This window comes from Sus scrofa, chromosome 6 (assembly GCF_000003025.6).
Source record: "Sus scrofa isolate TJ Tabasco breed Duroc chromosome 6, Sscrofa11.1, whole genome shotgun sequence".
Taxonomy (NCBI): domain Eukaryota; kingdom Metazoa; phylum Chordata; class Mammalia; order Artiodactyla; family Suidae; genus Sus; species Sus scrofa.
The window spans coordinates 91639554-91660707 of NC_010448.4; the positions used below are offsets into that span (position 1 = coordinate 91639554).

Genomic DNA, 21154 nt, shown 5'->3' on the forward strand with positions numbered 1-21154 from the left:
GTCGCACGTTGTGTTAATACTACTGTAGTTTGTTGCCTACATTCATGACTGAAGGAAACAATGAATATAGAGGTTCATGAAAACAAAGACGTAATTTTTTTCCAATTCAAACTCACGGTTCCTCTGAATGCTAACCCAGAGGCCCAGGTTTAGAACCTCTGCAATGAGTCAAGATTCCTTCATGATAAGGGTAGCGAAGTTAAGTGATTATCTTCTTGTTCTTGGAGAACAGGAAATGAAGCCCAAGGACAGCAGGGACGAACAGGTGAGCTGGGGCAGTGGCTAAGTTCTCATTCCCAACTTCCCAGAATTACTCACTGACAGTATTGATTTCCAGGGCTCTGAATATCAGAAAGTCTGCCTTTTGCTTCTGCAGCTCACTCTTGAGCATCGCTGCCACCTCATGGCCTTTGAAGATCTGGTGAGGAGGCTCGTTTTGAACAAAAAATACCATCTTGGTGCTGCAGAGACATGCAACAGTATGAATGAGCTGAAGCTGTCAACACAAAAGCAGTAGCTACCATTTGCTAATAAGTACCTTCTGTTTGTGCCAGACACCGTGCTAAGCATTATACACTTTCTCTCACAGTAAGCTGGTGAGAAAGGGGTTATCAGCATCACCCCCATTTTACAGAGGACAATACTGGGGCTCAGAGGGGTTAAGAAACTTGCCCAAGGTCACACAGTTAATTATGGCAGAGCCAGATCCCAACCCTGATATGTCCAACTCCAGAGACTATGCCTTTGGAAAAGCCCTAAGCTGCCCCAGCTAACAAGAAGACCTATTTCAAGAGTTCCCATTATGGCAAAGGGGAAATGAAACTGACTAGGAACCATGGGGTTGCAGGTTCAATCCCTGGCCTTGCGCAGTGGATAAGGATCCGGCATTGCCGTGAGCTGTGGTATAGGTCGAAGACGTGGCTCGGATCTGGCGTTGCTGTGGCTATGGCGTAGGTTGGCAGCTGTAGGGTAGACCCCTAGCCTGGGAACCTCCATATGCCGTGGGTGTGGCCCAAAAGAAAAAGAAGGCCTATTCCAAATCGGTAACTGAGATCATAAAAATGGAGATTTGCCTACGAGTACATCCCTGTTGTCAGCTGTTTTTAAGATTTTTATTTTTTTATCATAGTTGATTTACAATGTTCTGTCAATTTCTGCTGTACAGCAAAGTGACCCAATTTTTTTATATATATAAACATATATAAACATTATACACACACACACACACACACACACACACACATACACACACACACACATATTCCTTTTTTCATTATCCTACATCATGTTCTATCACAATGTCAGCCTTTTAACAGCTAAGGGTGTGGTGCTATTGGGTTTGTGCCTGGGTTATTTGTAAGCAAAACCACAGTGCTTTGAGAAATGTAAACTGTTGGATAGCATCAAAGCATTATCCATAGGTCGAAACATAACCAAAGTGATCACTATTATGACAGCAACGAGAAAGACCCTATACAATGGTACAACTGGTGCAAGATTATGTTGTTTCATGCCCAGAATCTGTTTGCTTTCTGACTGTCAACTTCCACCCAAGGTAGACCATGTGTGAACTCACTCCTGGGTGGCACAAATTCTGTTCTCTATGCCTTGGCCTCCATTTGCAGCAGCCTGCTTCGTGACTCCAGGTTGGTGTCACAAAAAGAATTTTCCCAATCAGTGGGTCACACTGGGTTTATAGCTGTGCCACATACACTGCTCCCCATAGCACACTGGGTGGCTGCAGGGGACTTGGGTATCCCAGAGGCCCTGGACCAGTTGCTTCCAATAAAATTGTCCCAAATGATATAAACAGCATTATTTTCTATGGGTAGATTGACATAAAAGTTTGAGAAGCCCTGTCATAAAGACTTTTAAAAGCTTACTGCACAGTGAGACTAACAGTGCAATTACAAATTCCAGGATCAAAAACCAAACTTTTTCCATAAAAGATTTGTGGTCCATTTCTCATTATTTTCTCCTAGCCATAACTAATCCATGCTTACTGTTTCAATTTCTATATACAAAAGACACTCAAATCTTTATCTCCTCTCCCCATGTCCCTCCAGAGTGGCCAAATCTGTATCTGCAAATGCTTGGTAGAATATCTACCCCAGATATTCCACACATGCCAACATGTTTCAAAATAAACTAGAATAACCACTAACTCATTATATGGTAGGGACTATACAAACATCATCTTATGTAAGCTTCAACAAAATCTTATAAAATGGGTGCTAGCATTTTTACAAATGAAGAATGGGTTCAGAGAAGTACAATAACCTGTGCTCTGTCTTGGTGTCAGTGCTCCCACTAACAGAACAGGGCTCAGAAGCAAGGTCTGCCTGGTGTGAGGCCCATGCTCCTTCCCACTGTAATACACTATCTCCTCCGAGCATATCCTCCTCCCAAATTCCTCAACTAAGCCGGAAACCCAGAGTCACTGCTGCTTCTCTCTTCTTCATGATCCAGAGATAGTCATAGCAAGTCTGAAAACAAACCCCTCTTACAATGCTCTTACCTGCACTCTCGCTAATGTCTTTCCATTGCTTTGTCCCAGCCAATTCCCACCAGCTTGGATGGATCCCAGCAGCCATCTTCCCTAGTCCTGCTCCTAGGCTGCTAAGCAGAGCTTAAAAAGCAAGTCCCAGTCATCGTGCTGTCTCTGATCCACTGAACCCCGACTGCATGTTAGATTCACCTGGGGAGGGTTTGTTTTGTTTTTTGGTTTTGTTTTGTTTTTTTGCTTTTTAGGGCTGCACCCATGGCATATGGAGGTTCCCTGGCAAGGGGTCAAATCGGAGCTACAGCTGGTGGCCTATGCCACGGCCATAGCAACACCAGATCCGAGCCACGTCTGCGACCTACACCACAGCTCACAGCGACACCACATCCTTAACACCCTGAGTGAGGCCAGGGATCAAACCCAAAACCTTATGGTTCCTAGTCAGATTCATTTCTGCTGCGCCACCATGGGAACTCCACCTGGGGAGTTTTTATTTTTATTTTACTTTATTTTATTTTTGCTTTTTAGGGCCGTACCCACCGCATATGGAAGTTCCCAAGCTAGGGGTCAAATCAGAGCTACAGCTGCTGGCCCATGCCACAACCACAACAATGCCAGATCCAAGCTGAGTCTGTGACCTACACCACAACTCACGGCAACACCAGATTCCTAGGCCACTGAGCGTGGGCAGGGATCAAACCCGCATCCTCATGGATCTCAGTCAAATCTGTTAACAGCTGAGCCGCCAAGGGAACTCCCAACCTGGGGAGTTTTTAAAACCTCACTCCAGACCAACTGAATCAAAGTCTGTCGAAGTGAGGCTTGGGTAATGGCAAGTTCATAAAAGCTCCAGGCGATTCTATTATGCAGCTAGAGCTGGGAATCACTGCTCTCACCTCATGTCTCTAACTCTAGCTGAGACTCCAACATTGCTCAAAGCCAGCATTCTTTCCTGGAGCTGCTGTTCCCAACCTTTACCATCTTCCTCAGCCTGCCCACCTCACTCTCACCTTAAAGCCGATGGCCTTGCCTCCACTTTCAGAAAAAAACAACAACAAAAAAACCAGGACATGGGTACCAACACTCACAAATTTCATCTTCTCCACCTATAGATTCACTCATAATAGCATATCTTCCCTCACTTCCTACGTCCAGAGAATGCGGTGCTCCTGCTCTTCCAAAGCCAGTGCCCCAGACCTCCCTCCATTTATAACCCGCCTCCCCAGTCTCCACCGTCTGCTTTTCCTCTGCACCTTACCCTCAGTCTATAAAAATGTCCCAGTATTTCTCATCTTCAAAAGGTGTTCTTTGAACTTATCTCCTTTATTGTTTTCAGCACCAACCTCTTCAAAGAGGTGTTATACCTCTTTCTGGATCCTCAAACCATGAAAAAAATCTGCTCCTACTATCTAAGTAATATGCTTTCATTTTTGTTCTGATGATCTACCACTCACAAACCCAAAAGCCTGTTTTTTCTTTTTGGCTGTGCCTGTGGCATGTGGAAGTTCCTGGGCCAGGATCAAACCCACGCCACAGCAGCAACCCAAGCCACGGCAGTGACAATGCCGATTCCTTAACCCACAAGGCCACCAGGGAACTCCCCAAAAGCCTGTTTTGTGTCTTCACCCCACCTGTCTCTAGCACCTGAATCCTTTGGCAGCCCCCCTACTGCCAGCTTGTCCCTTAACTTTCAGCAGACCACTCCTACCTTGTTCTTCTCCCACCTCTCTGACTGCTGTTTCTTAGTTTCCTTTGCTGGCCTTTCTTCCTTTGCCTCCTCCTTAAAATACGGATGTTCTCCAGAGCTCTGTCCTCAACCCTCTTGACACTCTCCCCGTGTGACTTATCCATCCTCACGGCTGTAACTCCTGCCTGTATGTAGTTACTCCCCATCTCTGGCTTTTGCTTCCTGCTCACATTCCGGCCTATACTCGCTACTACCTGATTGCCCCATGTAACCATAAGACACCTCAAATCCAACAGTGAAAACCGAACTCATTATCTTTTCTTTGAAACTAGTTTCTTCTCTATCCCTAATCTCAGTTAATGGCATCCACCATCTATCCAGGCAGCCAAACAAAAATCCTCACTTTTTTTTTTCCTTTTTTTTAGGGCCACACCCATAGCATATGGAGGTTCCAAGGCTAGGGGTTGAACTGGAGCTGTAGCTGCCAGCCTACACCACAGCTCACGGCAATGCTGGATCCTTAACCCACTGAATGAGGTCAGGGATTGAACCTGCATCCTCATGGATGCTAGTCAGATTCATTTACCGCTAAACCACAACGGGAACTCCAAAAATTCTCATATTTGAGGTTTCACTTACCTTCATTCCCAAAGGGTCACCACATCCTACTGTTCTACCTCTTAATTTCTTTCAATTTCCTCTTCTCTCCGACATTTCTACTGCCACTACCTCATTTAGGTATAATCACCTTTTTACTAGTCCAAAAGCTTCCTGATTGGTCTCCCAGCCTTTGGCCTCTCCCTATTTTAGTCTCCACACTACAGATCTCTCTTTAAAAACAAACAAAAAAATCTAACAGCCTTGCTACAAAAAATAAATAAATAAATAAAAACTTCACATATAGAAAAGAAACTTGAGGAGTTCCCACTGTGGCACAGTGGAAACAAATCCAACTAGTATCCATGAGGATGCAGGTTCAATCCCTGGCCTCGCTCAGTGGATTCTGGCGTTGCAGAGAGCCGTGGTGCAGGTCACAGACGTGGCTCAGATCTGGCTTTGCTGTGGTTGTGGCGTAGGCTGGCAGCTGTAGCTCCAATTCAACCCCTAGCCTGGGAAATTCTTTATGCCACAGGTGTGGTCCTAAAAACAAAAGCAAAAACAAAAAAGCTTGAGTCCTCCCACCCAAACCATTAAACCTAAACTGCCTGGCTTGCTTATAAGCATTCTCAGGGCCAGCCTTATCCTCTACCATATCCTAGGGCCCGATAAGTACTCTGAACTCACTTCTTCCAGAGGAAACCCTATGCTTTCACACCACAGGAACACTGTTCATGCTGTTCCCCTATTCTGAATTTGCTTAGTCCTTCTATGCTTGATCAGTGCAAGTTTTACTTTTGGAAAATCTTTGAACTACCTCAACCCCAAGCTTCCTGGAAGAATTAACTGCCCTTGCCTCTGTGGCTCCACAACAGTGTTACCCAAAAAACTGGGTTTTCTTCATGGTTGGTGTTGAACCAAAAGACACAACTGAGCCAAACATGGGGAGAAGGAAGGATTTATCACTTGTGGAAGTAAAGAGAACATCAGGGATACTTCCCAAAGCAGTGTCTCCAGAATGGCAGTACTGGGGAGGTTTTAAACGAAGGGCATATGAATATTCATGAAATGGTTTGAGCAGAGGGGAATTCAGCATAGAATTGGGCCAAAGGTCCAGAGTCCCAGCTTCAGCTGATCAAAGTCACAGGAGTCAGAAAAGGTGAACATCAATATTTCTTACGTTCCAGTTGATCTGGGGTTGAGTACTTCAAGCTCATCTTTACCAGTGAAACAAAACAGGTAATCTTTACAAATGATTTATTATTTTTGCTATTGTAACTTCTCTTGCCTGACAAAGAGTCATTTGTTCCTGCATTCTTTTGTTCCCTTAAGATCATGAATTTCTGAGACCTGTCCAAGGTCAAGCAGTGTGGTCAGGTTTAGACCACAAAATGGCTTAGGCCAAAAAAAAGGCTTCTCTTAAGAATGTCAAGAAGGCTATACCTGGTTCTCCTTCTCCAGGAACTTTCCATCCTATCTGCTTATAAGAGCAGTGACTGTGTCAAATTCACCCTATACTGGAGTTCTCCTAGGTTAAGGATCTGGTCATTGCTCTGGCAGGAGTTCAATCCCTGGTCCAGGAACTTCTACATCCCATGGATGTGGGGAAAAAAAAATCCACCCTGTACTGATGTTTTATGTTCACTTGATTATCTCCCCTACTAGACTATGGTCTTCAAACATCATAGACCTCTCCTGACCTTGTACCCTGCTACAATGTCTAGTACAGAGCATGTGACCTACACTAGAAAAGTTCACTAAAGAAATGGACACCATGAGCGGTTCCCAGTTAGAGAGCCCACCCGTCTCTATCTACCCACACTATTTCTCAGCTCAGTCAAGAAACCCAGGGGACCCCTAGTCTGTCCTTTTCTCCCCCCATTCATTGCCCAGCTACCTCTGCTCCGTGTACGGCTGAATCTTTTGCACAATGATGTCGGAATCCAGCACCCCCAGGAGGACCCCAATCTGGCGGATGAACATCCCCTTCAGCCTCTCAGTGAGCTGACTGACGTTGACATCCAAGATGATCTCCACCAGGTTGTTTTTCCTGGGATCTGGAAAGCATGTGGATCAGTCATGGCTTTAGAAGTAAGAGAGTTAACGCAGACCTGCCACTGTATCCGCTTTGGCCCGGGAGAGAAAGCAGTGAGAGCATTCAGAAATGCAACTGACCTCCTTCAACTAGAAAGGTACAACAGTGAATTCCCCATTGCTTTGGCCTGGTCCTCAGCAGTCTAGTCCTGGCCTCTAATTCTCAACCACACATGTTCTGGGGACCAGGCTAAAGCAATGAGGTTTAGTGAAGGGAGTGGGGAGGACAGAAATGTTTCAAGGTTTCCTTTAAAAGCCTCTGCCCAGTTGGCTTTGCTGAATTCTCCAGGCCAAGTGGCAGGTAGGTATCTAGCAATCTCTCCTGAACTAATCTGACTTTCAGTGACCCTCCATACTTTGTCTACAACAATGGGAGGGAAGGTTTCTATCTCAATGATCTTATCAATAATGGGAATGCATCTGCCCTACAGGTTTGAAAACCATAAACGCAAAGGAAAACCAGGTAGCCAAGAAACAAGGATTTCCTTAAGACAACATCACAGCTGCGTGATGTTTTTACAACTCTGGAACCTTGAGACTATTGTGCTTTACTTCTGATTATGTCCTAACTGTTCTACACTTACAGGTTTAAAATGACTATTCGGAATACCTTATTCACATACTTGGATGCACCATTTGTCTGTTCTGATGTGTAGTTTACATAATTAGTCCACTAGCTGTGATCTGATTTTAAACACAAGAAGAGACTTTACAGTGTCTTGGCCGTTGTCCTTCACAGAGGTAGGACAAGGACTGGAAGACCTGCCAAGATCCTTTTCCATCTAAGACATCAGTACGTGAGCTTGGCCTAGATAAAGAGTAGGTTTAAAGTTAATACCTTCTCATCAGATGCTCAGGAATTTATAAAGCTCTATATTTTACTAATTCCCTTCCTAAAAAAATTAGCAAATTAACCTTGAAACAAAACAAAAACATGGTTCTATTTAAGAAAGAAATTTTATTTCTGCAAATCTGAAAAATGTAAAGGACACCAGTTACTTTCTTTACCTTCTCTGGGTTGTCAGATAAAGCCTGAGGCTCAACTTATAAAAATAAATTGTTTTCTGCATCTGGGTGCTGATGAGACATCATGACTCAAGTTATTCCTGTGCTCAGATTCCCAAAGCACCCTGGGCCCTCTCTCATCAGTCACAGTTGGAGGAGAAAGTGCTGAAGTAGAGGCACAAAGGCCTGGCTCTGACACAACTGCTGTGTGAAGCTGAGCAAGCCCTGCCCTCTCTGAGTTTGTTTCTCCATCTGAGCTGAGTAGGGGGAGGTCCAGACTCCTGCTCAGGTAGGAGAGGTCTTGTTGGAACAGACAGTCTAATGAGTTCTCAGCTCGAGGGTTCTAGATTTTTTTGAAAGCTGGATATGCCATCTAACTCTCCTGTTAGGGGAAGGGTCTCAAGATCAAGGCCCTGCTGGGTTGACCCAGCAATGCCACTCTGTCAGCTCACTTAATGAACTCACCAGGTTTCACCTCCACAGTGGTCCGGTCTGTGTCACTCTCACCCTTCGCATCAGTCACTTTCAGGTGAAATGTGTAGGTCCCCTCAACCAGGTTGGAAAGAAAGAGGATAGGGTGATGGTCAGAGTGATTTAACACGTCCTGTGGGATTGAACAGCATGGTTATGTTGCAGAAAACAACACTCCTTTCGTGGAGACAGCTGCTGCTCCTGTCACAACCAAGATCCCCCTGGGCTGGCCATGGGCAGCTCCTGCTCTGTGATAGACTACGGCCCACAGCCACTAGGAACAGGGAAGAGAATCACCTTCTATCCCACACTAACTTGAGGCGTGACCCTAGGAAAGTCATTTAACCTCCCTGGATTTCAGAGAGTAATCTAGGTTTGACACAAGAAAGTCATTTAACCTCCCTGGATTTCAGAGAGTAATCTAGGTTTGACACAAGAGACCATTTGGTTAAAACTGATACTGGAATGTTTGGCTCCGCCTTCTCCCCACATCTTATCATCTGGACCTTGTAGCTCTCCACCTCCTGGCACACTTACCCCTGCTGCTGGGCTCCCCTCATCTCGAGTCCAGAGGTAGCTGACTATTCCCTTGTCATCTGAGGACTTGGAACCATCCAGCTCTGCTGTGTCCGTGGGCAAGGTAATCACCACAATCCCAGTTATCTTGGCTATCGGTGGTTTGTTCATTTCTAACCAAAGAAAAAACATCGAAAAAAATATAACATTCAGAAAAAGAAGGAATGTTTCTTCACAGTGCTTTACAAGAAAACTAAACATCAAAAGCATCTTAAGTGGAAAACTATCCATGACAGCAACAATGTAGACTGACTGATTGATTTACATATTTTTTTTTTTGCTTTTTAGGGCTGCATCTTTGGTATATGGAGGTTCCCAGGCTAGGGGTCAAATCAGAGCTATAGCTGCCGGCCTACGCCACAGCCACAGCCACAGCAACTCAGGATCTGAGTTGCATCTGCAACCAACACCACAGCTCATGGCAACGCCAGATCCTTAACCCACTGAACAAGCCAGGGATCTGAACCTATGTCCTCACGGATGCTAGTCAGATTTGTTAAGCACTGAGCCATGATGGGAACTCCAACAATGTAGATTTAAAGCCACCAGTGCTTGTAGGTCCTGAGACTCCAGTCCCGCCCAAAGAAATGTTCTCCTGACACTGTAAAATAGAGGGGACAACTATAGCTTCTTCCTGTATTCTCATAGCAGCTTCCCCAAAAGGAATTCATTTCTCTGCTTTGGGCGTATATGATGATTGGAAACAAAGGCCTAAAATGGATTAAAGCCCTGAAGTTCATGTTTCATCAACTGATACCACAAATCGTCTTCAAAATATGGCTTAAAATTTTATTCTCTGAACATCTTTTTTGATTCATTCCTTATTACTTTAATAGAGAAAAAGGAGAGAGACACTTTTCTTATCCTGGGCTCCACCTGCAGCTTTGTTTACTCAGTCTGTGCTCTCTATTCACTGAGTTCAATATTGTTACATCTGGAGGTCATGTGCATATCTGATAGTTTTTCTGACTATCAGTGTATTGCCTTCTTCTAAGACCATCACTGATCACCATGCCTGCAAATCAGAGCAAAGCCAATCCACTTTGGTTCAAGTTGCCTCAGCATGCAGGCTCCTAGGATGAGCACAGGAAGCTACAGTGCAGGGAAGTCATTTTAAGGTCTGACAGAAGGTGTCACTGTAGCTAGCAGGAGAGTCACAGAAGCCCAGTATTAGCAGCAGATGCAAAATAAAAACGCAAAGGGAAAAAAACCTTAATTCTTGCCCTATTCAACTGAGAAGGAAAGAAGGGAGGGAGGGAAAATGAGAAGTTAAAATTCACCTTACGGTCATTCAATCAAAGGTTGCTTTAGAAAAGCAAATTAACAGCTGCCCTTACTCCTAACTTTCTTCCTCTACCCCTTGTCTCTGATCAATTTCTGTAGCCAAACAAGAGATGATGGATTCTTCAGTTATACCACCCAGAGGCTGCTGCACCAACCCAAGGCAGCAAGGTACCTTCTTTGACAATGACATTCACAGAGCTCTGGCTTTGCAGGTTCCTCTCATCTCTGACAGTCAAGGTAAACACGTAGGTTCCCACCTGCAGCCCAGCCACAGTGGCGACACTGCTGTTAGCATTCTCGAGCTGTACCCCGTCAGGTCCCCTGGACAAAGAGAGAAACCAGAGGGTGGAGTTGTACCTGTCTACTGCTTCTCGTCTCTGACTCAGGAGGAGCAGACAATTATTGCCTCAGCTAAGACATGAACTATTGTTTCTCACACCTTGAGAGGGCATGTTTAAAAATATTCCATTCGGACAGAGTGTCATTTGGTCCCAAAATACAGACTACCTGCTGATTAGAAAATTCCATTCACCAGCTTTCAAACTGAGCTTTATAAGAGCTTCAAGAACATTCAAACTCTTTGCTGTTCTAGTTTGTAAAAGGAAGAAAGTGCCCTGAGCAGGTCTCTGATCAAAAGAATGATTTGAGAGTGACGTTTCTGAAAAGCATTTCTGGCTCAGGAGTTGGTTCAGCTCTTGCCAGCAAAGAAGCAAAATGCCTTTCTTAATCATATGCCAAACTCCCTCCTGCTGAAAAGTCAGGGAAAGGAAATGGGCCAAGGCTTCAGGGGAATTCTCAGGACAAAACCATCCTCTTCTTAGCAGCCCTATAAGCAAAACTCCCTCCAGCTCCTGGACAGGGGCCACAGAATACTCAGGACACTCCGTATCTTTCTTTTTCCCCTGTGGCCTCACACAGCAGCTTGCAGCAGGGCAGTGATCTCTGTGCCAACATCCAGGCACAACACTACACATATCAGAGAGCCCTTCTGTTCAAGGATCAAAATGCCTCAGAGCCTTCCTTAACACTGCAGAATGAGCTGAGAGACCTGGAGACTCCCAGGTTTTGCTGCTTTGTTTTGCAACGTAAACGTTTAGTCCTGACCCCAGCAGCCCTCTTGAAACAGATTTTCCTCCAAGAAGCTATGCTAAGCATTTCTGCTGTAAACACCAATAAAATTCAGCTGAAAGGTTTATCAGCTGCATCTTCAACCAAACAGTTATAATTAAAAACATGCTGGGCTGAGGAAAAAACTAGATTCTCCAAAAAATACAAACAAAAGCTACGGAAAATAATTTCTAGACTCCAACTCACCAATCGTAAGTCAAGTGCTTTTTTAAGTAAATCATAGCCCCTTCCTACCTATCTCTAATGCCCTAGTCAAAAATAAAAACAAAAATAAAAAACCCAATCTGTCCTATGGTTGCTACCTTTGGAAATTGAGAATGCTTTTAACTCTTCCTTGGAATCCTTTTGCATCCTGTGGGATCCTGCGTATAATCTGAGTTCCACTTGTTATGGTTTAAAGGAGCTGAAAGAAACTACAAGAACCAGGAATGGTTCGATTAGGTAATTCCAATTTAATTAGTATTATTCTGCTTACTGCCTTTGGCCTCTGGCTAAAATAAATGGCAAATGGTGTTTTCAAGGAAATAATAACATAGAAATGCTTTCATTTTGTAGATGAATTTTCAATTTTCCTTAATAGCTGCTCTGCCCCATCCCTCCTGCCAGCCTTACCCAGTTAATTTTGAGCAAGAGTATTTTTCAGCTCCATTACCCCTTCCATTCTGCCTCTCAAGTGTAATTAAACTATGCATTTCAGCAGATGGATTGTACCTGTAAAAGCACTGGGATCACGAAGTACCACCTGGGGACAGCTGATGGTAAGCTTTTTTTCTTACAAAAACTATTTTATATCATTTTCTTAAAGTCGAGGTTTGGGACTGCAAACATTTCTTTCTCATTCACACCCCTCTCCCCTCCTTGAATAAGCTAATAAGAGCAAGTAAACTCTTATAAGCAAGTAAAACCTTGCTCTTCAAACATCTGGGGCCATTGCATATATAAGGGTTTTGTGTCAATACTCACTGTGTTTTTTCCCAGAGATATGAGATGATTTTCTGATCATCTGAGCTTTTGCTGCCATCCAGTGTTGTGCTATCTACAGGAAGAGTCAGCTCTTTATCTGGGCCTGCATCTGCCTGTGGAGGCTTGTTATTTTCTGGAAGACAGAGATGTGGAGGTCAAAAGCAGGCAGTCCTGCTGGGAAAGGAGAAGAACCAACTGGGACTTATGTTCTGGAAGCCTCGAGTACTCTGCCTCTTCACCCACAGAAGTTGTCGGATAATGTGGGAGATGAGGGTATGGTCAGAGAGCTCACAATGAAGAATTTAAGACTGAAACATATATAAAACGATTCTGAAAGAAGGTGGTAGAAGACACTAAAATTACAATGCCACGGTAAATCTGAAATACAGTACTGTAGGAGTTCAAATGAAAAGGTCTGAGAGATTAAGTTACGGCTTTCTTGAGGAAGGGGGCTCTAAGCTTTAAGAAAATAAGGCAGGATTTGGGATGTCAGGGCTTCCATCTTCTTGGTCCCCTTGAAGGTGCAATAACTAAGGAAGAGCAAAAGGGACAAGCTGAGGCTGTGAAGTACTCTATCTATGAAGAAAGCACTAGGCCAATGGAACCTCCCACTTCTACCTTCATATAGTTCAGAACCCAAGCCTCTTCTCCCTCAAGGTTCAAGGGACCAGCCAACCGAAGATCCCTCACCACAAAGTTAGAACTTACCAGGCTGCACAATAACAGTCACTTGAGCAGTGGCCTGCTGTCCTATTGTGTCAGTCACTGTGAGTTGGTAAGTGTAGTCTCCTTCTTGCATGGCGGAAAGCTGCAGCGTTGGTGTTCTAACACCCTGGATATATAAACACAGACACATGGACTCCCAGAATCACAATATCCTACAGTAAGTCCTGCCCTGGTCTAGATGACTTACCAACTTTTCCAAACCTAGGCTGGTACCTGGTTATTACCTCTCCAATTCAATATAATTAGTGAATGTTAAATCAGACACTGCGGGACTTCTTGTTAAAAATTCCCCCCTTTAAAGGAATAAACCTCCCTGACATAGCAACAGTTTCAAACAGTTAGAGCTCTCACAAGGGAGAGGAGTATAGGAAAATTTGCAGAGATAACCAAGATCAGTCTCTATGACCCAAGCCAGAAAGAAGACTATGAATATACAATAAAATAACACAATTTAAAAGCAATGTTCTTCCTACTGAGGCCACACAGTGTGACCCTAACAAAGTGGCCTCAATAAAACATGGCAACAACAACTCAAGATTCTACGTAATTCCCTGATGTCCCCTTAGGTCTGTCAGATTCTGCAACAGCAGAGAAACTGATGTAATACTAATGTAATACTTAAACTAATGTAATACTTAAACTAAAGCCAGGTGAAATGTGAGCTTTAAATCATGCCTCAAATATGGAAACAGAGACTTGGAAGGTGTCAGAAGGAACTTTATAAATAATTTAGAGCAAACTTCGCATGCAGGAGCTTTCTCTAGGACAGTAGGCAAAAACTGGCATCCTCTGGGCTAAGTCCAGCCTGCAGACATTTTGTTTGGCCTTAGTCTTAAAACTTGGACAATTTCACATAAAAGTCTAAATTTCGTCTTCTCTTGAAAAGCTAGAGGATCTAGCAACATTCAGACCATAAAACAACCAGCCAGACTTGAGGGACAGCTGATCCCTTTAGTCAGGGCTTACATTCTCTGGTTTGCCCCCACTCCCATCCAGTTTTCATCATTTACTTAACATTACCTGCCTGGTGACAGACCTAGTCTCTTCTTAAATATCTCCAGAGAGAAGTTGTTCACCATCTAGTCAGGCAATCTACTCCAATTTGTAATAGAGCTTACTAAGTAAGATTTGCACCCTTGTAGCTTCTAAATAATTTGATTCTCTGAAATCATGCTAGAACAGCTACCATTTCTCAGCCAGTCTTCTCCTCTAATACTAAACACTGAAGACAAAGGTTTTTGCTAATGTATTAACTAAAGGCCCCTTAAACTTTCTACATTTAAAAAAAAACTCAAACGTTCTATGCACAAATCTGACTTTGGTAATTAAAATGGAGCAGAAATAAGCCTTGAACAGGTGACCCAGACCAGTAGCTCTAATTCCCATGGGCAAGAAAAGACAACCTGCATCCCCCCTACCTGCATCTCCATCACCTTCCCTTTGCTGCTTGGGCTGAGTGACCACTCATAGCTGGTGATGCCATGATCATCAGTGCTCTGATTCCCAAAGAGGGTGATGGAGTTTTGAGGCAGGGTGATCACTTGGTTGGGGCCTGCATTGGCCACAGGAGGGTAATCCACAGCTTTGTTCACAGTCAGGCTTGCAGTGGTAGAGTTGGTAGCTCCATCAGAGTCTACTACAGTCAAGCTATGAGGACGGAGAAAGGAGTACAATCAGGGATTGGCTTAAGGAAAAGGGAATAAACATGGGAGAACTGAAAATCAAGGTAAAAAATACCAAGGTGATGGGGTTACCAATTGATAACCAATTCATACCCATTCTTTTTAGAAAGATAGAGTAATACTAGGAGCTAACACTGACTGAGGTTTATTGTGTGCCAGGCACTGTTCTAAGTACTTTACATCTCAATGGATCCTTACAACAGCTCTATAAAGTACTATCCCCATTTCACTCCTTACAAAAATGAAGAGATCAAGGCAGAGAGAGGTAAAGCAACTTGCTCAAGCTTGAAAGTAGTGGAGTCAGCATATGAATATAGGAAATATATCTGTAGCACCATTTTGCTCTGCTGCCTGCATGTGTCTGTGGCTGGGACCTTTAAAGCACTGTCTGTACTGGCCCTCACAACAGTCACAGGATAGGTATCATCAATCTCACTTTATAGGAGGCTTACAGAGGCTAAGTAACCCGCCCAGAGCTGAATAGTGAGCCAAGATGCAAGCCCAGTTCTCTGACTCCAAAGCCCAGAACCAATAATCCCTGGCCCCTATTGCTATGGGGTTCAAAGATGCTACACTAAATAAAGCAAGCTCTGACTGCAGCAGGCTCTCCTCCCATCATCCTGTTTTGGCTGTGTACACAGCACAAGAATGGACTATTTCCTGGGCAGACAGCCTCTAGGATGGACCAGGAGGGTTGGCTCCAGTAAGACAGGAGCCTGAGATGGAAATGATTTCTCCTACGCAACAGTCCCACAGTTTGTGCCAGTGTGAAAGAGGATTTGCAAGAGAAAAAAAAATGTTCATTTATAAGAGCAGGCTTTTACCTAAATGATGCCTTCCAGCTGAACAGCCTAAAGCTTCTCTTGCCACCTCAAAATGTGAGCATAAGCAAGCAAGGAGGTTTGGGCTCCTTCCATTTTGCTGACAGAAAGAGGAAAAGCATATAAAAGGCATGTCGTTTGTTTAAATCTCACCACCAGCCACAGAAAGAGCCAGACATCTGTGGGGTTTTATCTCACCATCTCACTTTTTACCTATGGTCTTAAGGGAATTTCTGATATTACAGGTTTATAAAAACATCAAACACACAGATGTGCAAATCAGTACATCTGATGAAGAAAAATCCAGTTTTTCCAGTTTCCCTGTTTTCACAGTTTTGGGGGGGGTTGTTTAACATATCTTATTTGTCTCCTATTTCAGAACAAAAACAAGTGGTAAGACAGATGGCAAAATGGCAGCTGCCCTTACTCTGACTTTTACCTCAGACAGTCCCTAGCTTGCATGCAAAAATCCTAGAACCAAACATCAGCTGAGCACAGAACCGGAGAAAAAGGCCATGTAAAAGCAGGGGAGAGGGAAAATAAGTGGAATCATGGACATTCCCTTGTGGCGCAGTGGGTTAAGGACTAGGTGTTGCCACAGTCGCAACTGTGGTGCAGGTTTGATCCCTGGTCCAGGAACTTCCACATGCCGAGGGTGCGGCCAAAAAAAAGTAAGTGGAGTCAAACAGATTGGATCTTAATATTAATCAAACTCAATCCTAGAGCTCCCTATGTGGCATAACACAATCGGCAGCATCCCTGCAGTGCCAGGACGCATGTTCCATCCCTGGCTCAGCACAGTGGGTTAAAGGATCCAGCACTGCCACAGCGGTGGTCTAGGTCGCAACTGCAGTTCAGATCTGATCCCTGGCCCAGGAACCCCATATACCACAGGGTGACCAAAAATGAAAAAAAAAAAAAAAAAAAAAAAGAAAAAGAAAAAAACTCAATCCCATCCTTTCATGCATTGAGGCTTAGGAAAAAAAAAAAAAATCATTCCCAATTCCCTACCTACCCAAAATGCTCTTTAAAAGCTCAGACTCTGGAGTCAGACAGCCAGTGTGACCTTGGGCAAGTTACTTAACCTCTCTGTGCCTAAATTTTCTAATCTGTAAAAAAAAGAGTAATTGTAATACCAGTTACAAGGATTAAATGAACTATAGCATGCAAAGAGCTCAGAACAGTACTAAACACATAGTACATGTTCAAGAAGCAGTAGCTACAGCTGCTACTATTTCAAAAAGGGATCAACATGGCTTAGGATAAATCCCATAGGAATTAAAATTCCTATGTTAGAAATGCAAGGTAAGAGTTCCTGTCATAGCTCAGTAGAAACGAATCTGACTAGTATCCATGAGGACGCAGGTTCGATCCCTGGCCTCTCTCAGTGGGTTGAGGATCCGGCGTTGCAATGAGCTGTGATGTAGGTCGCAGACACGACTCTGATGTTGCTGAGGCTGTGGTGAGGGCCAGCAGCTACAGCTCTGATTTGACGCCTAGCCTGGGAACCTCTATATGCCAAGCATGCGGCCATTAAAAAAAAAAAGAAAGAAAAGAAATGCAAGGTAAAAACCAACTCACATTTTCATTTTATGGAAGACTACTTTGTTGTAATAGCAACTACCCTTCATTCACTTGAAGTCTTGAGTCAATGAGAGTGCCCCAAGTCAGAACCCATACATTTATATATATGAGAGATGTTGCACTAGGACATTCATGGCCGTGTCTCTGACAGTGTCTAAAACGTGATTAACCTCAGATCTAGCGGGGAAGACGGACACCCATGAACGAGCTGTTGCACCATGGCAGGTGCCATGTGGAGGCACTGAGTGCAACAGGGAAAGAAGAGAAACATGTCCTCTTCTATCCGGAGGGACTTCAGAGAGCCTCAATCTAGAAAGCTAAGGAGGTCCTTAAAAATAGGCAGAACCCCAACAAACTGAAAAGGGCATTTTCGGAAGTACAAACAAATGCGTATGAGTCAAGTCAAGGAGGAGAATAGACTGAGCCCTGACTTGAGGATTAGAAAATCTGCATTTCAATTCTAGCTGTGTGATGTCATAGAAGTTAGTAAATACACTGAGCCTCAATTTCCTCGGATGTAAAATGAAGATAGTATAGTGTACATATGGTGTTTGTTTGATATTCATGTGCGGTGCTTTGTAACACACAAGGAATAATGCAAATATAAGGATTATTTTAGAGTCAGCCTCACACTCTTATTAATCACAGTATAGTATATCAACACTAGTTCCCAAAAGGACTAACACTGAATCAAATCCTCCAAAAAGCCCCAATCAAGAAAGATCTTACAAATCATATTAAAATAAACCACTAGCCAAAAGTAAAGATTTCGTAAGGTGAGGAAGCATTTCCCAAATGAAAGAGACGAAAATAGATTTCTTCTAGATTTTTCCTGAGAAAAGGCAAAGAAAGATGGGCTCTTTCACTTAATAAAAGAAATTCTAAAAAAGGGTTTGGATATATGCCAAGTAAGGCTGGAGAAGGATTAACTGTGGTGGGTCGTGATCTATTATGAAAGGACTCTTGACCTAAAAAGTTATCACTGTCATGACCACAATTTCCAGATAGCTCAAAGAACCACTGGAACCAAAAGCTGTATGATCAACCAACTGTACAGGGAATCTGATATCTCTGAGTTACTCCTCTAAGAAGGTAAAGGGAATTCCTGCTGTGGCACAGTGGGTTAAGAATCTGACTGTAGCAGCTTGGGTAGCTGAGCAGGTGTGGGTTTGAACCCTGGCATAGTGGGTTGCCACACCTGAGGCTTGGATTCAATCCCTGGCCTGGGAACTTCCATATGCCACAGGTGTACCCATTAAAAAAAAAAAAAAAAAAAAAAAAAAAAGAATGTAAAACCCATAAGGGGAAAAAAATGGTCCATGGAAAACTTGAAGGATCCAAATTTACCTGAAAGTGTAGTTCCCAGGGACGAGCTTACTTAGTTTTAATATGGCCGTATCTTCAGAAATCTTCTCTTCTCTCAGAGGTCCCTTAAGCTCTTCCCAATGATACTGGACGATTTTATCATCATCAGTGCTTTCTTGACCATAAAGAAACATCAGTTACAACATGAGAGCACTGGGTCTCAGCACTTATTCAGTTTACACAAACCAGGGCAACTATCCAGAGATTTGAGGCTAGGAAAACTTCATGGAATTACAGACTATCTTTCCAGAGTGTTTCTTCCCCAGGATTATTAGGTCATTCTGCCTCCACTGCATAGTTTTCCAAGGACTCTAACACAGGTAACCTCTGATAAAAATGATACAATATAAAAAAAGGAAAATCAAAAATTCTTAAACACCTGAAAAGATACTCAACCTCACTGAAAGTAAATGAAAATTTAAATTACAACTGAGATAGCATTTTTTAACCTATCAATGGTAAAGGTGTGGGGCAAGAGGCCTCCTCCTAAGTCATGGTGGAAGTATAAATCGATGCTACTTCGATAAAGAACAGTCTGGCAAAATTTATCTTTGTCCCTGCAATTCCTCTTCTTGGAATTTAATCCTACAGGTGTAGTGTACTTGTGCTGTGCATCTATAGGATATTTAATATTGGTGTTACATGTCTGCTTATAAGATTATTCATGGCAACATTATGTGTAATAATAAACCAAAAATAATCTAAATGGTCACCAATACAGATTGATTGAAAATAAGTATCTATTCATACATATTCATACAATGAAAGTATGCATTCATAGAAGAGAAGGCTATGTAACCATTAAAAGAAAAAAAGAATGAAGAAGTACTGATGGACTGATTCAGAAAAATACTCCAACACAGAGAAGGAAGACTTACACATGACAGTGTGTGTGTGTACAATGTTATCATAAAGATTGTACATGTATTTTCTTATATATGCATAAAACATCTCTTGAAAGGTAAGACAACCAACCTCCACTGGCTGTCTGGAGGAAAACTGGAGAGTTGGGAGACAGGGATGGTAGTGATTCTTTTCACTCTACACCTCTGCATATTATTTAACTTTGATCTATTCAAAAACATAAAATGAAATGGTACTATGTAAATCCTTTCTACCACTCTCACAAGTATTCCTTTCTACTCTGTCTCTTCTGCTTGACCTCCTGTTCTTCTAGCCTCTTTCTGCCAGAACCATCTACATGAAATGCTTAACCTTGCTAGAGATTTCTCTGTTAAAGCAGTGACTGCCTCGGTCAAAAATCACTGTTGGTGTCAAGACAGTCTGAGTAACAGGGCCTTAATGGGTTGAAAAAGACCCCACGCAGGAGTTCCCATTGTGGCTCTAGCAGGTTAAGAACCCAACTGGTATCCATGAGGATGTGGGTTCAATCCCTGGCCTCATTCAGCGGGTTAAGGATCCGGCGTTGCCGTGGGCTGTGGTGTAGGCTGGTAGCTACAGCTCCGATGTGACCCCTAGCGTGGGAACTTCCATGTGCCATAGGTGTGGCCCTAAAAAAAAAAAAAAGAAAGAAAAAAGAAATCAAGCAAAACCTGGTGAGACAACAGGCCCAAAACCTGCATATACATAGCCAGGATGGATGGCTGAGACCCAGAAATCCTCTCATGTCACCCATCAGGTGACACTGCTCTGAAGGGTAAAATGTTAATGAGCCCAGGCAAGGGTGTGGAGTACATTCTGTGAGTCTCTCCAGAAGAAGGCTGACAAGAATCTTGTTAGGCAGTAATGGCTGAGTGAGAGCTCTTTGTCAAGACCTCCAGTTCCTTATCTTGTCATGAGAGGAAGGAGCTTTGTTTCCATAACTGAGAATGACAAGTCCAGCTAAGCAAATTTGAAAACCAGCAAGTTTCAACTAAAATAATGCTAAGTACATGAATAATCCCACTTTTTTACCATCTCAAAAATATTACTTCAGACAACCCATAGGGGATTTTAAACAGGGCCTATCTCATTTTTACTTCCTAATCAGTTGCTTCAAATGGTTGGTCTTCTGATAACGTAGCCAAGAGTACTGACCTAAACAGTATGCAAACACAGCTGGCCCCAAATCTTCTACCAGAATACACAGTAAATACTCGTCTAAAACATCATCCCTAGACAGGTACTCACGGCTGCCATCAATGACTGTAGAAGTAGTTGGCAGAGAGATCTCCTGGAACTGTGGTGACACAATGGCAACAGGAGGCCGATTCTTACGAGGCTCTGCAAGAATGTGACACAGAAGATATTGGAAGAGGGGCTTTATAAATTATAGGAGGAAAAGGCCATATCTGGGTGGAATACAAGACAGTTTCCATTACATAATTGATAGCTGAAGCATCGCAAGTGGGAAAGTTACAAGATCGACCTGCCATTCTAACCTAAGACACCTGGGAATGTTAAAGCCTCTTCCAATCCTGATGATTGTTAAAGCTGTGCATTCTTTCAATGCTCATTTACTATCTAGTACATTAGAAGTACTAGAGCAGCAAGTGACTGCTTTCAGACATGCTGAGTAGAGGTGGACAACCAACAAGCTTTGTTCAATAAAGGCCTTGGCAGGTAAACTACCCCTTGGCACAGACTGTCCTAAAAAAGATAATGAGTGATTTCTCAACCATCCCTGAGCTGATTGTGTGTGAGGTGACTAGGCTCTGATCCACTCAAA

At 43.2% G+C, this 21154-nt stretch overlaps 1 protein-coding gene across 3 annotated transcripts in view; it reads right to left on the minus strand.

The window, feature by feature from the left end:
• Positions 1 to 21154, minus strand: part of KIAA0319L (KIAA0319 like) — a 117127-nt gene that overhangs the window by 8890 nt on the left and 87083 nt on the right. For all 3 annotated transcript variants that reach the window (XM_021095912.1, XM_021095911.1, XM_021095913.1), the window contains exons 8-17: positions 20617 to 20709; positions 18469 to 18601; positions 14453 to 14681; positions 13017 to 13140; positions 12309 to 12441; positions 10390 to 10538; positions 8895 to 9046; positions 8352 to 8490; positions 6685 to 6844; positions 319 to 461 (exon numbers count right to left, since the gene is read on the minus strand). In XM_021095912.1, the coding sequence (XP_020951571.1) occupies positions 319 to 461; positions 6685 to 6844; positions 8352 to 8490; positions 8895 to 9046; positions 10390 to 10538; positions 12309 to 12441; positions 13017 to 13140; positions 14453 to 14681; positions 18469 to 18601; positions 20617 to 20709 (1455 nt within the window). The remainder of the gene's footprint in view (positions 1 to 318; positions 462 to 6684; positions 6845 to 8351; positions 8491 to 8894; positions 9047 to 10389; positions 10539 to 12308; positions 12442 to 13016; positions 13141 to 14452; positions 14682 to 18468; positions 18602 to 20616; positions 20710 to 21154) is intronic.